Source organism: Heloderma suspectum, chromosome 1, assembly GCF_057233095.1.
Source record: "Heloderma suspectum isolate Gila_16-S chromosome 1, 16-S_ref, whole genome shotgun sequence".
NCBI lineage: Eukaryota > Metazoa > Chordata > Lepidosauria > Squamata > Helodermatidae > Heloderma > Heloderma suspectum.
In genome coordinates this window covers 262,048,703-262,070,753 of record NC_139458.1, presented here as the reverse complement: position 1 = coordinate 262,070,753, position 22,051 = coordinate 262,048,703, and the positions used below count along the sequence as shown (strand labels likewise).

The following is a 22,051-nucleotide window of genomic DNA, read 5'->3' as shown; positions in this document are numbered from 1 at the left end:
ACAGAATGGCCTGGCATGCTTAACTCTGACAAGACCGAGGTACTGTTGGTGGGAGACAAGAGGAGGCTGGGGGATGTTGACCTGGTGTTGAATGGGGTACGGCTACCCTTGAAAGACCAGGTCCGCAGCCTGCGGGTCATTTTGGACTCCCAGCTGTCCATGGAGGCTCAGGTGTCAGCTGTGAGCCGGACAGCGCTGTATCAACTCCATCTGATATGGCAGCTGCGCCCCTTCCTTCCCGACCATCTGCTCCCATTGGTAGTACATGCCCTGGTCTCCTCTCATTTAGACTACTGTAATGTTCTCCACGTGGGGTTACCCTTGAAGATGGTTCAGAAGCTGCAGCTGGTACAGAACGTGGCAGCTCACCTGATTAAAGGCAGCCGCCGGCGAGATCACATCACTCCAGTGCTGAAGGAGTTGCACTGGTTACCAGTTGTTTTCCGGGCCAAATTCAAGGTGTTGGTTTTGACCTTTAAAACCCTATATGGTTCCAGCCCAGCCTATCTTAAGGAGCGCCTCCAGCAACACCAGATAGGCCGCTTAACAAGATCAGCCTCGGATGGCCTTCTCTTTGTCCCATCAGCTAGGACAGCTAGACTAGTGGGGACGAGGGAGAGGGCCTTCTCTGTGGTGGCCCCCACTCTGTGGAACTCCCTCCCTAGGGAACTCCGCTATGCCCCCTCTTTAATGAGCTTCCGCCATGCATTAAAAACATGGTTGTTCAGGCAGGCATTTGGGGTGGGCTAGGGTAATTTTAGAAATGTGATGTTTTTAATGTTGAATTCTATTGTATAAACTGTTTTTATTGTTGTACATCGCCCAGAGTGGCTGGGTGATCGTGGTTGTTCAGGCAGGCATTTGGGGTGGGTTAGGGTATTTTAGAAAATGTTTTTATTGTAGAATTTTATTGTTTTAAACTGTTTTATTATATGCTTTGTACATCGCCCAGAGTGGCTGGGTGACCAGCCAGATGGGCGATTAATAAATGTAATAAATAAATAAATAAATGTCGGTCAAGAATGAAAGAAAACAATTGATTGCTATTCAGAAAATGTAATACATTTAGGGTGTAATCCTATGCATGTTTAGACAGAAAAAAAATCCTACAACTCCCAGCATTCACCAACTAGCATGGGAGTTGTAGGACTTATTTCTTATTTATTCCCCTTATTTATCTCCCTCTCTCAAAATGCTAGAACCCAGAGTCATCCTATGAAGCTGATTGGTAAAAGATTCAGGACAGATAAAAAGAAGTACTTCACACAGCACATATTTAAACTATGGAATTTGCTACCACAAGACATAGTGATAGCCACCAATTCAGGTGGCTTTAAATTGGGGGTTAGAGAAATTCCTGGAGGAGAAGGTTATCAATGGGTACAAGTCCTGATCGCTATATGCTACCTCCTGTATCAGAGGCAGTACACCTCTGTATATACCAGTCGCTGGGGAACATGGGTGGGAGGGTGCTGTTGCACTTATGTCCTGCTTGTGGGTTTCCCATGGGCTGCTGGTTGGCCACTGTGTGAACAGAACGCTGGACTAAATGGACCCTCAGTCTGATCCAGCATTGCTCTCCTTATGTTCTTCTGTTCTTATTTCAGGGATGCTGGGAGTTGTAGGACCTATTTCTGTCTTAACACGCATAGGATTGCATCCTTAGCAGTCCATGGACAGTCTGCATTCTTGCAGCCCATGCAACACAGCTTTCACAACGTCTAACAACTAATTACTCATGATATTAGTACATTTCTGAAGAAGAACAGCAAACATAAGTTTGCACTCTGTAAATGGTGGGCATCTGAAGAATGACTAATTTTAAGCTTAATTCCAATCTGTGAATGATTTTTAAGAGTGAAATCTTACATTACTACAACAAATAGTTATGAGCAATTTCATTTAGCTCACACTTGCCCTGCATTTCTCCACATTCCCCCTACATACCCCTGTCTTAGCGCAAACACAGATGTGACACAGGAGATCTGTTATCAGAATCTCACATTTTAAACAAAAATTATAACAGCCAGGTGTGTGTGTGCGCGCATGTAATTGGATCAGGTCTATTGTGATGGGGATGGAGGATTAACCAGTCCACCACCACCCTAGTTCTGTTTTCCCATTACCTCTCATCCATAATGGCTATTTGCCGTGTGTGTGTGTGTGTGTGTGTGTGTGTGTGTGTGTGTGTATGGGGGTAAAGGTACCATTTAAACAAACAAACAGAGAAAAGTACTTAAACAAAGAAAGAAACACAGGAGATCCAGATCTCCCATGTCACATCTCATTGAACCTTTTACACTGCCCAAGTTAATGGCTGCAGTTCTTTTGCAGTTCATTGCTTTCAACAGGTCTCCATGAAACTACAGTCACTGATGCTGACCTATATCTACTCATTTAAAATCAAAGGCTAAAATCTAGGCTGGACAATTCCTTCCTTCTGCACATGTCAGAGATTTTCTACAAGGGGTTAACTATAAAACTCAATAGCCTATTCAGACCCCGCTCAGCAACAAGAATTGCCTATGGCATGTTCTTCATTTTTTATTTTCATTCCACACCTGGGGTTAGAGCCAGATTTAGTCATATGCCACGTGGACCCATTGAAATCGATGGGACTTCATGACTAAAGTCCCATTGATCTCAATGGGTTTGCTTTTGGATGACTACATATGGATCCCACCCCTGGGTTTGGAGTGGGTGATTTCAGTAGTTTCTTGAGTCGGACACAAAAGTGTCACTTTCATAAAGGGAAGAGCATATTTGGAAATACTGACAAGAACAAAAATAACTACCTCAGTTGCTGTCAAATATTGTTTCATAACCTATTACTACTTCTTTTTTCTTTTTTTGCATATTTCCCTCAGACTATATATAAAATAATGATACTTCTCAACCTACCTTTACTGGCTCACAACATCCCCAAATCTTGTATGTTTCTGAATATCATTCCCAAAAGAAAGGAAAGGGGCTTTGAATCCTCTGCTTCTTAGGTATTAATAAAAGCCACAGATACAATAAAAAGACAGAAGACAGGGAGGCCTCCCTTTTGGTGAAATCCTTAGGCCAATTCCAAGGTAAGCCAGGCTCTCATCTTACATTTTGCCCTATGGAGCCATATCTGGTAGCATCCATTAGCATTCAGCAGTTGACAGATGGGTGGGAGAGATCTGGTGTCACGAATTGCCATCACCACCCATTTCCCCAGGGCAGGGTGGGTAAAAGCCAAAACAGATACATGAACACAAAACTCTTGGAGTCCTGAAGCTCTACACCCTTGACAGCCTAAGAAGTAGGCCCTGACAGCACTGGGTTATTGAGAAGAAAAGAGGTGCATGAGTACAAAGAAGTGGAGGCAGCTAGGTACAGAAGACACAGACGCAACATAGGGAAGTTTTATTGCTATTCTAATTGGTGGCCAGACTTCTGCTGTCATATTTTATTTATTTATTACATTTATATCCTGCCATTTTTCCTCAAGGAATCCAAGGCGGTGTACATAATCCTCCTCCTCTCCATTTTATCCTCACAACAACAACCCTGTGAGGTAGGTTGGGCTGAGACTGGCCCAAAGTCACCCAGTGAGCTTCCATGGCCGAGTGGGGACAAGAACCCAGATCTCCCAACTCTTAGTCCAACACTCTTGCCACTACACCACACTGGCTCTCAGGGATTTAGAGGCAAAGGGCGAGTAAGCCTCTTCTATCATCTTTCATTACCAGATGCATTTACGTCAAAGCAAGCTCTTTATTCTTTGGAGCTGATCTGCTGCTACAGCTTGCGCCACTCTCGAAGTAATAATCCTTCATTGGTGACATCACAGTGTGAGCTGCAGTGACTGATGTGATGTCACAAAAAGAAGATTATGACCTTCAGTGAGAAATAAACTGTGAAACCCCATAGAACTCCAAAAGAGCAAGTATTTGTAATTATGTAAATATCTAGTAATTATATAAACGCTTAGCAATTTACCAAGTGTAAGAGCACAATCCTATGTATATTTAAACAGAAAAAAGTCCTACAACTCCCAGCATTCCCCAGTGAGTATTTTTTCTGTCTAAACATGCATAGGATTGTGCCCTTAGTATAAGATCCTTGTCCTAGAAAAGACAACTGAAATCCAGAAGTGTGCTTCCAACTTCCATTTGCACAAGCCATTGTGCAATCTCTTGCACAAGGTCACCTAATGGATGGTGTTCAATGTTTGTCTAACGTAAGTCCCATTTGTTTCAATGGGTCTACTCTAAGTAGGACCAACATTTGGTACAACCAGTTGTGCAAGAGCTAGCAACAGTTCACAGAACAGCATCAGTGGCAGAATTCTCTGCTCTAGCACATCTCTCCCCTTCATGGATCACTGCCTTGTTGTGGGAAAGGGGCTTGCTTAGGGATGTCAGAGAATTCTGCGACGGATCTTGGTGAGGCCGAATGCCAGTGCATTCGGCCCCCCGAATTCCATCACGGAATGGCCCGCCACCCCCCCCCACGGATCCCCCCGGGACGAGACTTACCTGGGGCGGATGTTCCGGATGGTGGCAGCGGCGGCTGGTCTTCCGACCGGCTGCCGCCGCTACCATTTGCAGTCTGGTCTTTTTCTCCCCCCCCCCCCATAGACGTGATAGGCTACGTAAAGACTTATGTAGCCTATCACGTCTGGGTTTAAAAAAAACACAAAAAACGCGTACGCAAATGGCGGCGGCTACGGCCACCGCCATTTGCGTTCCTTATTTTTCGCCATCTTAGCCTACGTCAATATTTACATAGACTAAGATGAAGAAAAGAAAGGGGAACGCAAATAGCGCCCACTACGCTATTTGCGTTCCCCTTTCTTTTCTTCGTCTTAGTCTACGTAAATATTGATGTAGACTAAGACGACAAAAAATAAGGAACACAAATGGCGGCGGCCTTAGCCGCCACCATTTGCGTACGCTTTTTTTTTTTTTACCCAGAGCCCTCCGCGGCCAGAAATCTGGCTGCGGACGGCCCTGGCCTGGGCCTGGCCAGCTGCTCCGCAGAGCTGCCGCGGAGCACAGCCGGCTGTCGAGGATTCTGGGTGGGAGAACCAGATCACCTCCCCCCCCATCAAGGACTCTGGGGGGAGGGACGGAACGCCCCCCCCATGAACAGAATCCGCAAGAAAGTAAATGACTTTCGTACATCCCTAGGCTTGTGTAACTCAGTGAAGCCATAAGCTATACCGTGAAGGGCCACGCAAGACAGACAGGTCATGGTGGAGAGATCTGACAAAATGTGGTCCATTGGAGAAGGAAATGGCAACCCACTCCAGTATTCAATTGAAGAACATAGGGAAAGCCACTAAACCATTCAGGTATGACCTAAATCATATCCCTTATGAATATACAGTGGAGGTGAGGAATAGATTTAAGGGATTAGACCTGATAGACAGAGTGCCTGAGGAACTATGGACGGAGGTCCGTAACGTTGTTCAGGAGGCAACAACGAAATCCATCCCAAAGAAAAAGAAATGCAAGAAAGCAAAGTGGCTGTCTGATGAGGCTTTACAAGTAGCTGAGGAAAGAAGGGAAGCGAAAAGCGAGGGAGAAAGGGGAAGATATATCCAACTGAATGCAGAGTTCCAGAGAATAGCAAGGAGAGACAAGAAGGCCTTCTTAAATGAACAATGCAAAGAAATCGAGGAAAACAATAGAATGGGAAAGACTAGAGATCTTTTCAAGAAATCGGAGATCTCAAGGGAACATTTTGTGCAAAGACGGGCATGATAAAGGACAAAGAAGGCAGGGACCTAACAGAAGCAGATGAGGCAAGAATACACAGAAGAACTATACAGGAAAGATCTTAATGTCCCTGATAGCACTGATAGTGCGGTCACTGAACTTGAGCCAGACATCCTCGAGAGTGAAGTCAAGTGGGCCTTAGGAAGCATTAGTAACAACAAAGCTAGCGGAGATGACAGTATTCCAGCTGAGCTATTTAAGATCCTAAAAGATGATACTGTTAAAGTGCTGCACTCAATATGCCAACAAATTTGGAACACTCAACAGTGACCACAAGACTGGAAAAGGTCAGTTTACATTCCAATTCCAAAGAAGGGCAATGCCAAAGAGTGTTCATACTACCATACAATTGCACTCATTTCACATGCAGCAAGGTTATGCTCAAAATCCTACAAGCTAGGCTTCAGCAGTATGTGAACCGAGAACTACCGGAAGTACCAGCTGGGTTTCGAAGAGGCAGAGGAACTAGAGATCAAATTGCCAATATTCACTGGATCATGGAGAAAGCAAGAGAATTCCAGAAAAATGTCTATTTCTGCTTCATTAACTATGCTAAAGCCTTTGATTGTGTGGATCACAACAAACTGTGGCTAATTCTTAAAGAGTTGGGAGTACCAGACCACTCCCAACCTGTCTCCTGAGAAACCTGTACGAGGGACAAGAAGCAATAGTAAAAACCAGACATGGAACAACCGATTGGTTCAAAATTGGGAAAGGAGTACGACAAGGCTGTATATTGTTGCCCTGCTTCTTTAATTTATATGCAGAGTACATCATGAGAAACGCCAGGTTGGATGAATCACAGGTCAGAATTAAGATTGCTGGGGTAATTATCAACAACCTCAGATACGCAGAGGATACCACCCTAATGGCAGAAAGCGAAGAGGATCTAAACAGCCTCTTGTTGAGGGTGAAAGTGGAGAGTGCAAAAGCTGGGTTGAAACTCAACATTAAAAAAACGAAGATCATGGCATCTGGCCCCATCACTTCCTGGCATATAGAAGGGGAAGAAATGGAAGCTGTGACAGATTTTATTTTCCTGGGCTCCAAGATCACCGCAGACAGTGACTGTAGCCATGAAATTAAAAGACACTTGCTCCTTGGGAGGAAAGCTATGGCAAACCTAGACATAGTAAGAAGCAGATACATCACCTTGCCGACAAAGATTCATATAATCAAAGCTATGGTGAAGCCATAATTTTCCTGGGCTCCAAGATCACCGCAGACCGTCTAATCAAAGCTATGGTTTTCCCAGTAGTAATGTATGGCTGTGAGAGCTGGACTATAAGGAAGGCTGAGCGCCGAAGAATTGATGCTTTCGAACTGTGGTGCTGGAGAAGACTCTTACGAGTCCCCTGGACTGCAAGGAGGTCAAATCAGTCCATCCTAAAGGAAATCACCCCTGAGTGCTCATTGGAAGGACAGATACTGAAGCTGAAGCTCCAATATTTTGGCCACCTAATGCGAGGAGAAAACTCTCTGGAAAAGACCCTGATGCTGGGAAAGACTGAAGGCAAAAGGAGAAGGGGACGACAGAGGATGAGATGGCTAGATAGCATCACGGATGCAATGAATATGAACTTGAGCACACTCCGGGAGAGAGCGGTGGACAGGAAGGCCTGGTGTGCTATGGTCCATGGGGTCACGAAGAGTCGGACACGACTGAACGACTGAACAACAACATGGTTTTCCCAGTAGCAACATATGGCTGTGAGAGCTGGACTATAAGGAAGGCTGAGCGCCGAAGAATTGATGCCTTTGAACTGTGGTGCTGGAGAAGACTCTTACGGGTCCCCTGGACTGCAAGGAGGTCAAATCAGTCCATCCTAAAGGAAATCAACCCTGACTGCTCATTGGAAGGATGGATACTGAAGCTGAAGCTCAAATATTTTGGCCACTTAATGCGAAGAGAAAACTCTCTGGAAAAGACCCTGATGCTGGGAAAGATTGAAGGCAAAAGGAGAAGGGGACGGCAGAGGATGAGATGGCTCGATAGCATCACTGATGCAGTGAATATGAATTTGAGCACACTCTGGGAGAGAGCAGAGTACAGGAAGGCCTGGCGTGCTATGGCTCCTGTCCTGGAAGGCAGTCTAGAAATAAAACATAAACGAATGAATGAATGAATAAAATTGCTTTACTTATGCCTGGAGATCAACAGGGGAATTGTACCCTGTTGACCCTATTTCTTTTTCAGTGGCCTTTGTCACTTGTGTCATGACATGACTGGTGGACCTGACAAGTAAGATTTCTTTTCAAATTGCTGTAAGGAGGGCTAGAAAATATGGTGTTGATTAAAACAAACATCAAGTCCCTTCTAATTCTGAATAATGTTTTCAGATGTAGAACAGTAAATGTGTCAAATTCAAATTTGCTTCAGCAATAGCCGTTATTATTTTGCTCTCTCTCCTTTGCAGATGGAGAGCAAATTGTCTGGCCTTGGAAACCACTGATTCCCCCCTTAGCCAGATAGCTGTAGTGAGCACCATGTACTTCAAAAGCACTTGGCAAAGGAGATTCACCTCCACAGATACTCAGACCTTGTCCCTTACTACTACAGAAGGCATCACCTTGAAAGTGCCTACTATGTATCTTAGCACAGAAGTCAGTTATGGTAATTATATCAGGCTTGATGCAACCACCCCGACTTGAAGAATTCTGGTGCAGAAACAGGTTTCAACACATGGCTGTGTGAAGAAGCAAGCTGGAAGGGGAGGACCCCCCCCCCCCAAGCATGCAATGGGGCAAGCTATGCCCTTGTACTATTTTGTACAAATTAATTTTTGTACAGGATTTTGTAATAATGTACAAATTAATTTATGTAAATATAAATGGGTTGGATCCAGACTTAGTCATACTTAGAGTAGACCCACTGAAATCAAAGGGACTTCAGTATGGCTTAAGTCCCATTGATTTTGGTCAGTCTGCTTTAAGTATGGCTCAGTCTGGATCCACTTGGCTGTAAACCTTGTACTTTGACATTTAAAAAAGAGAAAGGGATGGAAAATGTCACTTCACCCACTTCCCCTTCTTTGGCTTTTCTTGCAATCATAGTACTAAGGTTTGGGGGAAATAGCCAAGCCTTGCATATTCTGAGAGAAACCACCTTAGCCTTTCAGGAAAAAACAGTCACGCTCAAAATAAACAAGATGTGCTTATTTCTCAAAAAAACTTGATCCTACTATGCTTGCTGCCCAGCTATATCAACTGAGAATTGCCTTCACTCTGAGGGCTTCTCCACACCAGGCTTATATAGTTACTCACTGAAGTTTGCAGGTCCTTTTCACAATGTCGGCGACCTCCATTGTCTCTCCTACTGTTTTTTAGCCTTGTTCCGCCATGATTTAACTCGCCCCAAATGCAGTAATAAATATACACTGCCATCAAAGAGTTGGTATATTTCCAGTATAATGCAATATTGCTACAATGTTGCAGTGCCACCTGCTGGCTGTATAAATGGAAGATACAGAACTTCCCCACAAAGAAAATGGCCAAAAAACAGGGGAGGAAAGGGGGAGGCATGTGTATTGCGCCAATTGTGATCCTGGAAAGACTCTACAAGAAGAAAGCCCAGTAGGGTGCAGGATTTTTGCTTTAATGTAGAGAAGCCCTGAATTGGCTTCATGACGTTGTGGAGATGTGACATCATCACACTGGCAACGTGATCCCTGACTGGCTGGAATCACATTGCCAACAGATCTTCGAAAAAATTAAAATGGCACTAAACCACCTGAAAGGGCCAGTGAACAGGCATGAAAAATGAGGCTTTGGGGAACTTTTTGTGGAATTCCCCACAAAAGCTCCTATTTCATACCAAACAGTTGGCACAGCCTTATTTCAAAGCATACAAATTGTTGGTTTGACAAGCTTGCATGTCCAAGAATTAATGCCAGCTAAGGTATATCTCTCTCTAAACTTTAGAGGCAGATTGTACTTGGAAGTACAAACTTCTTCTATTTTTAATCTTTTATGGATTACCAAAAGGGATAGAAACTTGCATTTTAAAAGGGAATGCCATGGCCTAATTTAAATGTGCAAGTTTCAAGATTAGACAGTCCTCACGTGGGGACTATTTCACCACTGTTTGAATATAATTTGTTAGAAAGAACATCCATGTTAGAGCATCCTTGTCAAAAACTGCATTTCTCACATGAAAAACTTACAGTGGGGTTTAGAACTGGCAATAAAAGATGGGGTCAAAGTTCTCATGACACCCATACTGATTTTTCTTGCAAAAGAGGGCAGCTGCAAGATTAAAATCATACTGTGAGAACACAGCCTGTAGTCAAAGTTGCAAGTACAGGTTTGTCGCATATTATGTTTTTCATCACAAATCCCTTTTGATATACTCCAGTGGGAGAAAAAAACTGTATTCAGAGGGAGAGGCAGTGGAGGCTGATGGCTCCAATGTCAGTGGGGCTGTAAATAGGTTCAGCACCTTGGATAGCTCTGCCAGAGTTCTGACTGAAATCCAGAGTGGATTCACAGCCCCACTGACATCGGATCCCCCAGCCTCCACTGGGGAGAGGAAGCAGCAGTCAGGCACCCATCTATCGTGCCTGGATATTACAGCTCCAGCTGAGAGTCCCCTTCCCTCCTACTATCAGCTGCCATTGCTGAGGACTTCAGAGGAAGAGGAAGCAACAGCTACCCATCCACTGTGTTCACTTCCAGCTTCATGACCTGCTGAACTTTGCAACCAAGAATCTACTGCCTGGATTTACTTTTTTTCCTCCTCACTCCCAATCCCCTTTCCTTTTGTGTTGTGTCTTTTAGATTGTAAGCCTGCAGGCATTATTATCTTTGCAAGCTGCTCTGAAGGGTGGGATAAAAATGCTATAAATAAATATCCAAAGTCCCCCTCAACTCACATGAGCTTTTGAGCACTGTTCTGCTGGTGAAATTTACTCATTAGCATCCAGGGACATATACTTCCAATACTAGAGCTGATGTAGTGTAGTGGCTAAAAGACTGCACTACAAATCAGGAAGTCCTTGGTTTGAATCTTGCCTCTGCCATTAACTTACTAGGTGGTTTAAGGCAAGCCACTCTCTCTCAACCTCAGCCCCCCTGTCTGCAATATGGGAGATAATAATACTGACCTACCTTACAGGGTAGTGGTAAGGATTACAGCTATGTAATGCATGTGAAGTGCTTTGAATACTGAAAGCGCTATACAAATGTTTGTATGCCCTGGCCGTGGGCTGCTAAGGTTTGGAGGTGCCAAGATAGTGATAAGCCAGATCCAGGTTTGCTGACAAGGAGACTTTACTGAGTACTTACAGCACACAGGCAAACCCAATGGTTGGATCAGACAGCTTCTCTGAACACAGAGCCATGGGGTAAAATGGGTTTTATACCATAGACATTAGCAGTGAGGCAGCATGACAGCAGCAAGCGTTAATTAGCATTCATTTGCAACTTTCCCAGCATAGGCTAACAGCACTTGTTCAGAGGGAAAACAATCAGAACTTTCCTAGCACAGACACCTGTAGCTTACCGTAAACATAGCCTCACTTCTCAGGCACATCCTAGGCCCTGATAAGATACTAGCCTTCGTTAGCATGGAATGTGCTGAGGCCGCGCTATCGACCTTTGACTCATCTTACATGCTCAGAGGCCCACTAGCAGGGAAATTGCATTTATAATGCACCTAAAGAGAGCATTATGGATCTCTAGGCCCCTCTAAAACTACAGGTGACTTGGTTACACTCCTGGGGCCATTACAATGTTGTTTGTTTATTCGGTCAGTTGCTTCCGACTCTTCGTGACTTCATGGACCAGCCCACGCCAGAGCTTCCTGTTGGCCGTCGCCATCTCAGCTCCCCCAAGGTCAAGTCCGTCAGCTCCAGAATATCACCCATCTATCTTGCCCTTGGTCAGCCCCTCTTCCTTTTGCCTTCCACTTTCCTAGCATCAGCATCTTCTCCAGGGTATCCTGTCTTCTCATTATGTGGCCAAAGTACTTCAGTTTTGCCTTTAATATCCTTCCCTCAAGTGAGCAGTCTGGCTTTATTTCCTGGAGTATGGACTGGTTTGATCTTCTTGCAGTCCAAGGCACTCTCACAATTCTCCTCCAGCACCACAGTTCAAAAGCATCTATCTTCCTTTGCTCAGCCTTCCTTATGGTCCAGCTCTCGCAGCCATAGGTTACTACAGGGAATACCATTGCTTTAACTATGCGGACCTTTGTTGTCAGTGTGATGTCTCTGCTCTTCACAATTCTATCAAGATTTGTCACTGCTGTCCTCCCAAGAAGTAAACGTCTTCTGATTTCCTGGCTGCAGTCAGCGTCTGCAGTAATCTTTGCGCCTAGAAAGACAAAGTCTGTCACTGCCTCCATGTTTTCTCCTTCTATTTGCCAGTTATCAGTCAAGTTGGTTGCCATAATATTACAATGTTAAAGTATTATTATTACTACAAAACATGCTCACTGATTCAACATCTCTGCTGCTTTTCTTGATGAGTACGAAGCACCACATTTGTTTTCCAACTTGCAGGTGAATTCTTAGGGGACTCTCTGGAATGGATCAGTGTGGTTGAATTGCCCTATTCGGGGGAAATGGTCAGTATGTTTGTGGTGCTTCCATCCAACAGGAGAACAGCTCTAGCCAAGACTGAGGCATACCTCTCAGGCCAGATCTTCCCATTGTGGTCCAACAGCTTGAGAAGGACAAAGATGGATATATTTCACCCCAGGTAAAGCGTAAATGTGTATATAGCTGCATGGCCTTTTCTAGTGCTTGAGTTTTTTTGTGGGACATGCATAAAAATTATGAATATGGTTAAGTGGTAGACAAAATGGTTATGGATATGGGATTATGAATGTGGTTGAGGTGAGGAGAGGGGGACCGAGAGAAATATAGTGCACATAAGGGTTCCTCAGGCTTCAGACAATTCAGCAGGCTTGCAAGATGGTAATTTTACGTTAGGAACAGGTCTAGGAAACAAGATGGTCTCTTGGATACAACTATAACCAAAAGCACATGAAATGTTAACAGGGCACAGTAGCAGGGTATTGGGACCATGACTACCATTTCTACATTTCCAATGCCCAACCAGAGACAACATTTCTTTTGGTCCTGCCATAAAGATGGTGTGGGAAAATCACAGTGTTGGCTGCAGGTTTTGGACAAGACACCCTCAGTGGGTGAGTCTCCCTTCTCACCGCCATAGTCACCAGCTGCTGTTGCTCCTCATCTTCTCTCTCATCATTGTTACCACTTGCTTGATTGACAGGCAGAGAGCCAGTGAGCAAGATGGCTGTGGCATCTACTGCTCCTCCTTTTCACCAGCACTATTTTCTGGGCTAGAGCAAGAAGCCAGTGAACAACGTAGGTTGCAGTGGTGAAGAGGAGGAGCAAGTCCAGGGGGCTCTTGTTAGTGGGACCCTGCTGGGGTGTAGCTCCTCAGCAGGTGCCCGGCCATACCTACCCTTGCGCCAGCCCTGAAAAATCATCATATGGAGGCAGATTTCAACTTTGTCTGCATAATAAAGGAAATTTGTATACTGGCCCATCTGCAAGGACAGAAATGTGGAGAACTTTAATAGTACAGAATGAAAACACGACAGGGCCTGAATAAGGGTTTAAGACGCCTGGCTAACATTATCATACTATCAGTTGAGAAAGGGGAGTTTGCAAGAGAAGTTGAGAGGAACAGTGGAAGGGAAGGGAAGCAAGGAGAGGCTACAGTTAAGTCTAGATGTAATGACCAAGACATGGACTAGGTTTTAGCACTAGGTACAGAAATAAAAGGTTGCATCTTGGACATACTGGGCAGGTTCACATGTCATGCTAAGCCACCCTGCGAATAAACCATGGTGGGTGGGTTGTTTACGGAGCAACCCATGGTACTCCTGACAGACAATTGGGCTTGCCATGGCTTGTTCTCCCCCACCTTGCCCCCTCAGTCCTCCAGCTGGTTCCAGCATTTATGCCAGGGGACTTTGTGGGAAAATCTATCTTGTCTCCCCATCCCTGCTCTGATAGTTACCCCTTTTCATTCCACAGCTTCAAAAAAACACACACAAAAAAACAATTCGGTGCCTTGAAAATGTGCAAATGGGGTTGCATATTAACTCTCCCCTGCTTTCTGTGGCTCCTTTTCGGAACAGTTACTGCTGAGTTTACTGCACTTCAGCGGATGTGCACAAATCTCCCCTACAGTTTTACAAAAAATCCAGAGAAGGTGGCTGTATGGATGGAGTGAATGAGACCCCATGAGGTGTGTGTTGTAAGTACTGCTTAAGTACTGCTGGTGCAGGTGGGCCATTTGCTCTGACCCATTCTGCCAGCCTCTAAGGGTTTTTTTTTATTTGTACAAATTTAAGGACTGGGAAGTAAATGGAGGGGAAATACGCACTCCTGCATTAACTCCGCCATTACTTCAGGTGTGCAAATTTCCCCTCCATTTACTGTCAGGGAGATTTGCACATATCTGCTGAAGTACAGGAAAGGAAAGGTTCCTCCTGTGCAAGCACCGGGTCATTACTGACCCCTAGAGGGATGCCACTTGCGCTGGCGTTTTCATGGCAGACTGTAGCGGGGTGGTTTGCCATTGCCTTCCCCAGTCATGACTACCTTTCCCCCAGCAAGCTGGGTCCTCATTTTACCGACCTCGGAAGGATGGAAGGCTGAGTCGACCCGAGCCGGCTACCCGAGATCCAGCTTCCGCTGGGATCGAACCCAGGTCGTGGGGAGAGTTTCGGTTGCAATACTGCCACCTACCACTCTGCGCCATACGAGGCTGAAGTACAGTACAGTGAAAAGGAGCTATGAAAGGGGGCGGGGAGTTCATATCTCTCCTTTCTGAAGAAGCTGGGGAGGTGGGGAAGTGTTGGAAAGGTAGAGAACACTGAGAAGTGTCGACACTGAAAAGTGAGAGGATCATATTGCCAAGGGGAGATACTGTCCCCCCCCCCTTTTGGTGCACTGACTTCTTTGGCTCTCTCCCCCTCCCCCCATTTTCATTGTTTCTGAATTGTGCTCCTTTCTCTTACTATTGTTTCTCCTCTGGTCCTTCGCAACTGCGTGCAAATTTGCCTGTATGCAACCTCATCTTGTCAATTTCCTTGTATGTTACCTCCTCCACTTCACCCTCCCTTTGGCAGCTGAAACATGCAAGGAAATTGACCAGGCATGACTACACATATTGGACAGCCATAAGTGCGCTCTTGCCACTTGCAAAAGACGAACAACAAAAATAATTAATTAAAAATAAATTACGACCCTATTTGCACATTTTTGAGGCACCAAATTTTTAAAAACAAACAAACTGGGAACTGAGTGACAGTCCTTCCAAAGTGCCATTTGGAAGTGATTTTGGCATCACTGGAAGGGCAGTCACTGGTGAGGGAGGCTGGAAGAGTGGCATGGGCTTTTTTGCTGCTCCTGACAAGCAGATCTGTAGCTGATCATGGGGACCCATGATAAAATCAGTCTCCCTGGCTCAGACAACATGATAACCCACCATGGGCATGAACAACCCTACAACAAGCCATGGGTTCTCTGTGTGGCTCGTTTGCAAAAAATAAGCCACTCAATGGAAAATACAGGTTCAGATGATGCAACAACCAACTATGGCTGGCTTTCCATGGTGGGTTGTCATGTCGTGCAAGCCCAGTAACTGAAAAAGAAGTTACAAGATTGACCAGACTACCTGGGTGCATCCGATTGGTCATACCAGAGAAACAGGCACAGCCTCCAGACCTGACTTACCTTGTATTTAATGGCACACAGTAAACTGAAAGAACATGAAAGCCATGGCTTTATATTCCTGTAGGCAGATGGGTTACATAAACAGCAAAACAAAAATGGGGCATGTGAGTGGCATGTCTAAAAACATCCATCCACCATCTTTTCAGATTCAAAATTCACAACCACTTGGACCTAAAAATGGCTTTTTCTGCATTAGGAATTACAGACATGTTTGATCCAACTGTGGCTGATTTTAAAGGCATTTCAGGTAAGTCCACTACTTGTCTAACATGCTTGATCAATGTATTGGTCACCTTACAGTTCCTATTCTGTGCGAATGATTCAGCACAACACATCTTCTAAGTGGAGATCTGGGACTTTGAAACAGCAACCACAAGGCTCCCAAAACCAGAGAGGGAGATACACTAGGTCCTGAGAGAGATCCCCAGAATATCCTTTATGCTCTGTCCCTGCACTCCATCCTGGTGCTTAATTTTAGTCTCCACCACCTAAAATGTGTTCTGTAGGAGTGAGCAGTGAAGTGGCCAAGTTTGTGGATGACATCAAATTATTTAGGGTGGTTAAAACAAAAAGGGATTGCGAGGAGCTCCAAAAGGATCTCTCCAAACTGGGAGAATGGACATCAAAATGGCAAATGCAGTTCAGCATAAGCAAGTGTAAAGTGATGCATGCCGGGGCAAAAAATCCCAACTTCAAGTATAAGCTGATGACATCTAAGCTAGTAGTGACTTACCAAGAAAGAGCCCTTGGGGTTGTGGCGGACAGCTCAATGAAAATGTCAGCCCAGTGTATGGCTGCTGTGAAAAAGACAAACTCCATGTTAGGCATAATTAGGAAAGGAACTGGGAATAAAATGGCCAATGTCATACTGCCCTTATACAAATCTATGGTGCAACCACACTTGGAATACTGTGTACAGTTCTGGTCACCACATTAAAAAAAAAAGATATTGTAGAGCTTGAAAGAGTGCAGAAAAGGGCAACTAAAATGATCAAGGGGCTGCAGCATCTCCCGTATGAGAGAATGTTACAACAACTGGGATTGTTTAGCTTGGGAAAAAAGGTGAGTGAGGGGAGACATGATAGGGATGTACAAAATTATACCTGGCATGGAGAAAGTGGATAGGGAGACATTTTTTTCCTTCTTTCACAATACTAGGACCTGGGGTCATCCCATGAAGCTGATTGATGGGAGATTCACAACAGATAAAAGGAAGTATTTCTTCACACAGCACATGGTTAAACTATAGAATTCGTGACCACAACCTGTAGTGATGGCCACCAATTTGGATGGCTTTAGAAAGGGGTTAGACAAATTCCTGGAGGAGAAGGCTAGCAATGGCTACTAGTCCTGATGGCTATATGCTACCTCCCATATCAGAGGCAGTATGCCTATGTACACCAGTTGCTAGGGAACATGGGCAGGAGGGTGCTATTGCACTCATGTACCACTTGTGGTTATCCTGTGGGCAGCTGGTTGGCCACTGTACTGGACTACAATGCTGGGCTAAATGGACCCTTGGTCTGATCCAGCATGGCTCATCTTATGTTCTTATGTAGAAAATGTAAAAGTCTGCTTATGCTAACTTTAGCATTAGATACAGTAATTCTGCAGAAGGCTTAACTACAAGTTGTCTTTGATCAAAACACTGCCAGCTATCAACGCAAGGCTATTTTGGCTGAAAAGCCCTACTTGGATCTTTAATATCAGGAGAAAATAGAAGCATTAGGGGGAAAGTAGGCAGTGGAGTCATTAAGGAATCTTCTCCATGCCATTATGTGCTATATCTTGTGTGCTTTAGAATAGGACAGTTTTGTAGAAGGATACAGAACATCCTCACCCACACAACAATTCACTGATATCCAATACTGTTCCATCTCTCAACGGAATGGAAACTGCTGGCAGAACAAATTCTACCTTCCCCCTGCAGCCCCACAAATCTGCTCTGGGGGTTGGGGGAACCTCTGGGGCAGATTTCTAGGGTGCAGAGAGGAGGAGAGCAAAGGGAAATCCCATTGCTTGAGTGGAAGTCCATTCTGTAATGTTGAATGTAGCCTAGTAAATAAACCACATCCAACAGATGTCAGTCCAGTGCCTTATAATTTCCCAAAGGAAATTCTGTAACTTCCATGAGCTTTTATTTCATTCTGTTAAGTCACAGCAGACAACGCTCTCAGTAAGTTTTGATTGACCGATTTGATGCTAATTTTCCCATGTATATGTGACATGCCCCTAATCTCTCTGTAACTGTCTCTTCTTTAATAACAAAGTAAAGATGTCTCAGCTTTGCACTGACAAATGCAATAATTAGTAATCATTTTGTTTGCTAGAACAGGGAAGTCTTTATATCCCGAAAGCCATCCACAAAGCAAAGACTGAAGTGACAGAAGATGGTACAAGGGCTTTGGGTACAACAGGTAAAACATATAGGAAGTGTTTCTGCATTAATCTGGATAACAGCAAATCTTTATTCCTTAGATTATACTCCATTCATAAACAACTGTCCTTCAGTCCCATAGACTTGACTCTTCCAGGCAGGCGGTTTGACAACAGGATGTTCTATGCACTTCCAAGGAATAGAGGGAGGGACTGAACTAATTCAATCCACAGTCCAGACTTCAAATCATGGGATTAATGGGGTCAGCACAAGAAAAATAGTGCAAATATGGGATTATTTTAGGACATTTGCACAAACATTCACAGACATTTGTTTTCCTTTGGGTAGTTCTTCCCATAATTCTGGTTTAGAACTAAATTATATAACCAGAAGCTGCCATCTGGAGGAACCGTTAATTTAATACCTAGTTTAAATCAATCAATCAGTCAGAACTACTGCATGCAGGTAGGAGAGCTTTAGACCTTCCCACCCAGCCATTTTTTTCTTAAATTGCCCACCCATGTGGGGGCTACAAAAAACCTCTGTTAGTACTATTGGAGAGTTGATTTTTTTTCTTTTGTCACCATGTGTGTGTGTGGGGGGGGAGTGGCTGAGCATGGTGGTCCCAATCCAACTCAGGGCCCCACAGGTTTACTCCAAGGGGGAGAAAAGTGAGGATCAGGTGCATGCTGCATATTTAACATAGCATGTAGTTTAGCCTATAGTATAGAACAGGGACAAAAGAGCAATGAAATGGATGTGAACAAAATCAACTAGAAGTACTATTGTTCAGTGTAACATAATCCTATACTAATAGTGAACTCAGTCTCCAAGTTCACTCTGATACTGAACTCATTCTCCCTAAACCTATACTATTAGTGATCTCATTCTCCAAGTGTTGCCAAAACGGCACTACCCATGAACAAGAGGGGAGGTATCAGCAGGCTTGGGGAAACCACAAGCTTTGCAGAAATATCAAAGACTTAAAAAAAAAAACCAAACCTAAAGGGGGGGAGAATCCCCAAAATAGCCCAATGAGGACTGAGGTTGCTCAGTGACTGCAGAACACTGAGTTTCTGCTGGTGGTGGTTGTGTGGATGAAATGGAGTATCCTGGAAAAGGGCATGGCTGGCTGGCTGGCTGAAACCCTGATCAGGAGCACTCCAAATTGCAACATTTTGTTACAGGATCTGCTTGTTTTTACTGTAATCAGGAGGACAGACATATATTTCAGTGTTAGAGTGGTAATTTTCACTTTTCTGTGCGGCTTCTGGAATAGAACCAAGGGAAATTATGAAACCAGGCATTCACAAAATGTTTTAATAACCCAGCTATAGTGCTGCTAAAAAGATCCCGGGCTCCTGTCTTCAAAGCTGACAGACCTTTTAATTTCCTCCTAAAGCAAGCCAAAACAGGTAAGCATGAGTTAAGATGTATCCATAGAAGTAATTATTATGACAGAAAAATACTCTTGCCCTCTGTAACATACTACATAGCTTGAAGTCCATAAAACAAAGTTCTGTACTTTAGAAAACTAATATATAGATTATTAAAGGTTTTAATAAGTCAGCATAGGCATGTTCATCCCTCTGCTTTCCCTATGTAGCAGAATTCAATGCCCTGGTTCACACGTAATGCCAGTTCATGGGTTGTTTAACTCATGAATGGGCGGGGCTGTGCTGGAGCGAGTGCACTGCCTCCTGCACACTCACCACTTTTGTGCTGCATTCACTTTCATTAACTACCCAGGAACACCCTGCTCCTAGGTTGTTTGATGTGAAGTCAGAACCTGGAACTCTGGGTTGTTGATGGACAAGCAACCCAGAGTTTTAACCCAACAACAAACCATGGTTTAAAACTATGGTTTGTTTGTCCTTCAACAACCCAGAGTTCTGGGTTTGGACGTCGCACCAAATGACCCAGGATAAGATGTTCCTGGGTAGTTTATGGAAGTAGATACAAAGCAGAAGTGGTGAACAGGAAGCATGCTCGCTTGTTCCCATGTGGCCGCAACAACCCATGGTTTAAACAACCCAAGGGTTATTGTTACATGTGAACTGGGCCAATGTGAGCAGCACAAAAGTGATCAAGTTTAAGCTACCCATGTATCTGAATACCACTCTTCCCACTTTAACCAGTTCAGCATTCATACTACTGCTGAATTCATAAGCATTCAGTTATTTGTCTTTGTCTCATTCATACTACTGCTAGAGACACGATGACCTGGTTTGCACATCTCACTAAGCCACCATGGGTTAATTAATCCATGGGGCTTTGCAATGCATGCCGGCCACCATTTTGAATATGCCAGCTGCAGTGGGTTCACACCATCGCTTGTCATGTCATGCAGACCCAGGTGGCATGGGTTACACGAGGGTTAAACAACCCTCGCACAACCCTACAACAACCCATGGGGTGTTGTTGGGATATTTGAGGATTGTTTCCCCCTCCAAGAAGCCATGCCACCAGATTTGGAGAACATAACAAGCCGTGCCTGGGAAGGCAATTAGGTAAATGGCACCCAGCATGCACCATGGCTTAAATAAGACACTGTGGCTTGTTTAACCCATGGTGATCATGTGAACCAACCTGTCACATACACTGGGATAAACTTCTTAAAATGACATTGATGTGATGCAATGGTAATGAAATATCAGAAAACATCAGGCTTATTCAGATACAAAGAGCTACATGTTCTATCACCTACTCACTAGGTTCTCACCTATGGCATTACCTTGCAGGTAGCTAAAAACCTAAGATCTGTTTCAAACATTCATAAGGGTGTCTGGTATAATCCTCTCATGTAACTTTACCCACTTTGGAATGAGTGTATGGGACTGATTTCTTGAAAACACCACCACACCAAAGACTAGGGGACAGATTTCTCGTACAAACAAAAGATGCAAAAGTGGGAGAGCATCCAAAATAGACCTATAAATGGAAGAGAAGTATCTCAAGATGCTGGAATCAATATTTCATTTGTAAATAAAGCCCAATGCATTTCAGCCTATTTTTATTTTAAGGCCTTCTTCAAGGGGTTATAAAAATTACTGCAGAAATTCATGTCATAATGTCTCCTACTAAAATTCACAAGCAATTGTGTCCTCAGCCCTATGAAAGAACCTTAGCATGCCTCCCATCCCCCTGAACAAATGAGTCAGCTCTATTTGTCTATCCAGAACTAGGCTAAGTAGACTATATGTTTCCCATTTTTAAGGCTCTATTCAACATTGCTTGCTTGCTTAAGAGTCCCCTTTTTTTTAGCCATCTTATATAATTATATTCTAGCTGTTAAACATGAACATCGTAGCTCCCAATTTCCAAATGTTCTTGACTTCCAAGTGTGTGCAGTAAGTATGACTCCCTAGTAACCTACACATGCTTATTCTGTTGTATAAGAAGAATTACATTTAAGTACCGTTGCGTCAGCATTAGCATATTTCTAAAATAAGACTGAATATGTGAATTGTCTTGTTTTTGTTTTTACAGGCTCAATTCTGTTCATAGGAAGACTTACAAATCCTACAGAGTAAACTTGTTCAATCCATGCTTTCACCTGGCTGATTTCCCAAATAATTAAAGCATACAATGCATATTTAAATAGCAGTTTTAAAGTCTTGTAAATATCAAGAAGAAGTTGTAGAGAGCCTAGGACTATAAATAAAAATTGGATGTGTTTTGCCATTTGTAGAGCTGCTTTGTTTTGTTAATAGCAGTTATAGTCTTCTGGGGAAAAAATGCCTAAAGTAGAACTGCATGTTATATGTAGCTCTGTGATTCCTTTCACTGATCTTCCTTTGTTTTAGAAACTGCAATATGAAAGGACAGTGGATTCTTAATACTTTCACCTCAGGCTATTTCCTTACCGATAATGCCTCCTCTCTTCCTGCTTTTAACCCTACTGCAGAAAAGATGTGGGAATCTATTGATCCTCTTACAGCCTGTAGATTTTCTCTACCAGAAAACCAGTCTAAGGATAGTGTATTAATAATACCCATACCTGCTGGTTAGACAAGCATTCAGCGCCCAGCACAACAAGGAGATGGCTGGAGATTTCCTTGGTCTGAGCATCTCCTTGGCATACAAAATGCAAATATTTTGTAGCAGGGCCTATGACACCCTATGAGCCACCCCACCCCCACCCCCACCCCGCGTGCTACAGAAGGAACATCCCGAGGAACCATTCACCATATTATTCA

General features: G+C 43.9%; 1 protein-coding gene across 1 annotated transcript; it reads left to right on the top strand.

Moving 5' to 3' along the window:
* Nucleotides 1-7,978: 7,978 nt before the first annotated feature.
* Nucleotides 7,979-21,535, top strand: SERPINE3 (serpin family E member 3). Its single transcript, XM_084810605.1, has 7 exons — nt 7,979-7,998; nt 8,174-8,370; nt 12,257-12,455; nt 15,622-15,722; nt 17,806-17,892; nt 19,184-19,267; nt 21,342-21,535. The coding sequence occupies exons 1-7, from the start codon at nt 7,979-7,981 to the stop codon at nt 21,383-21,385; spliced, it is 732 nt and encodes a 243-aa protein (XP_084666731.1). The 3' UTR covers nt 21,386-21,535.
* The last annotated feature ends 516 nt before the right edge of the window (nt 21,536-22,051 follow it).

What these genes read in the sequence shown, in the direction of transcription:
- SERPINE3 (XM_084810605.1), top strand. Translation starts at nt 7,979, where the DNA reads ATGACTGGTGGACCTGACAA. An exon ending in ATGGATATATTTCACCCCAG is followed by an intron (nt 12,456 to 15,621) that starts GTAAAGCGTAAA and finishes CCATCTTTTCAG; the next exon opens with ATTCAAAATTCACAACCACT. An exon ending in TGATTTTAAAGGCATTTCAG is followed by an intron (nt 15,723 to 17,805) that starts GTAAGTCCACTA and finishes TTTGTTTGCTAG; the next exon opens with AACAGGGAAGTCTTTATATC.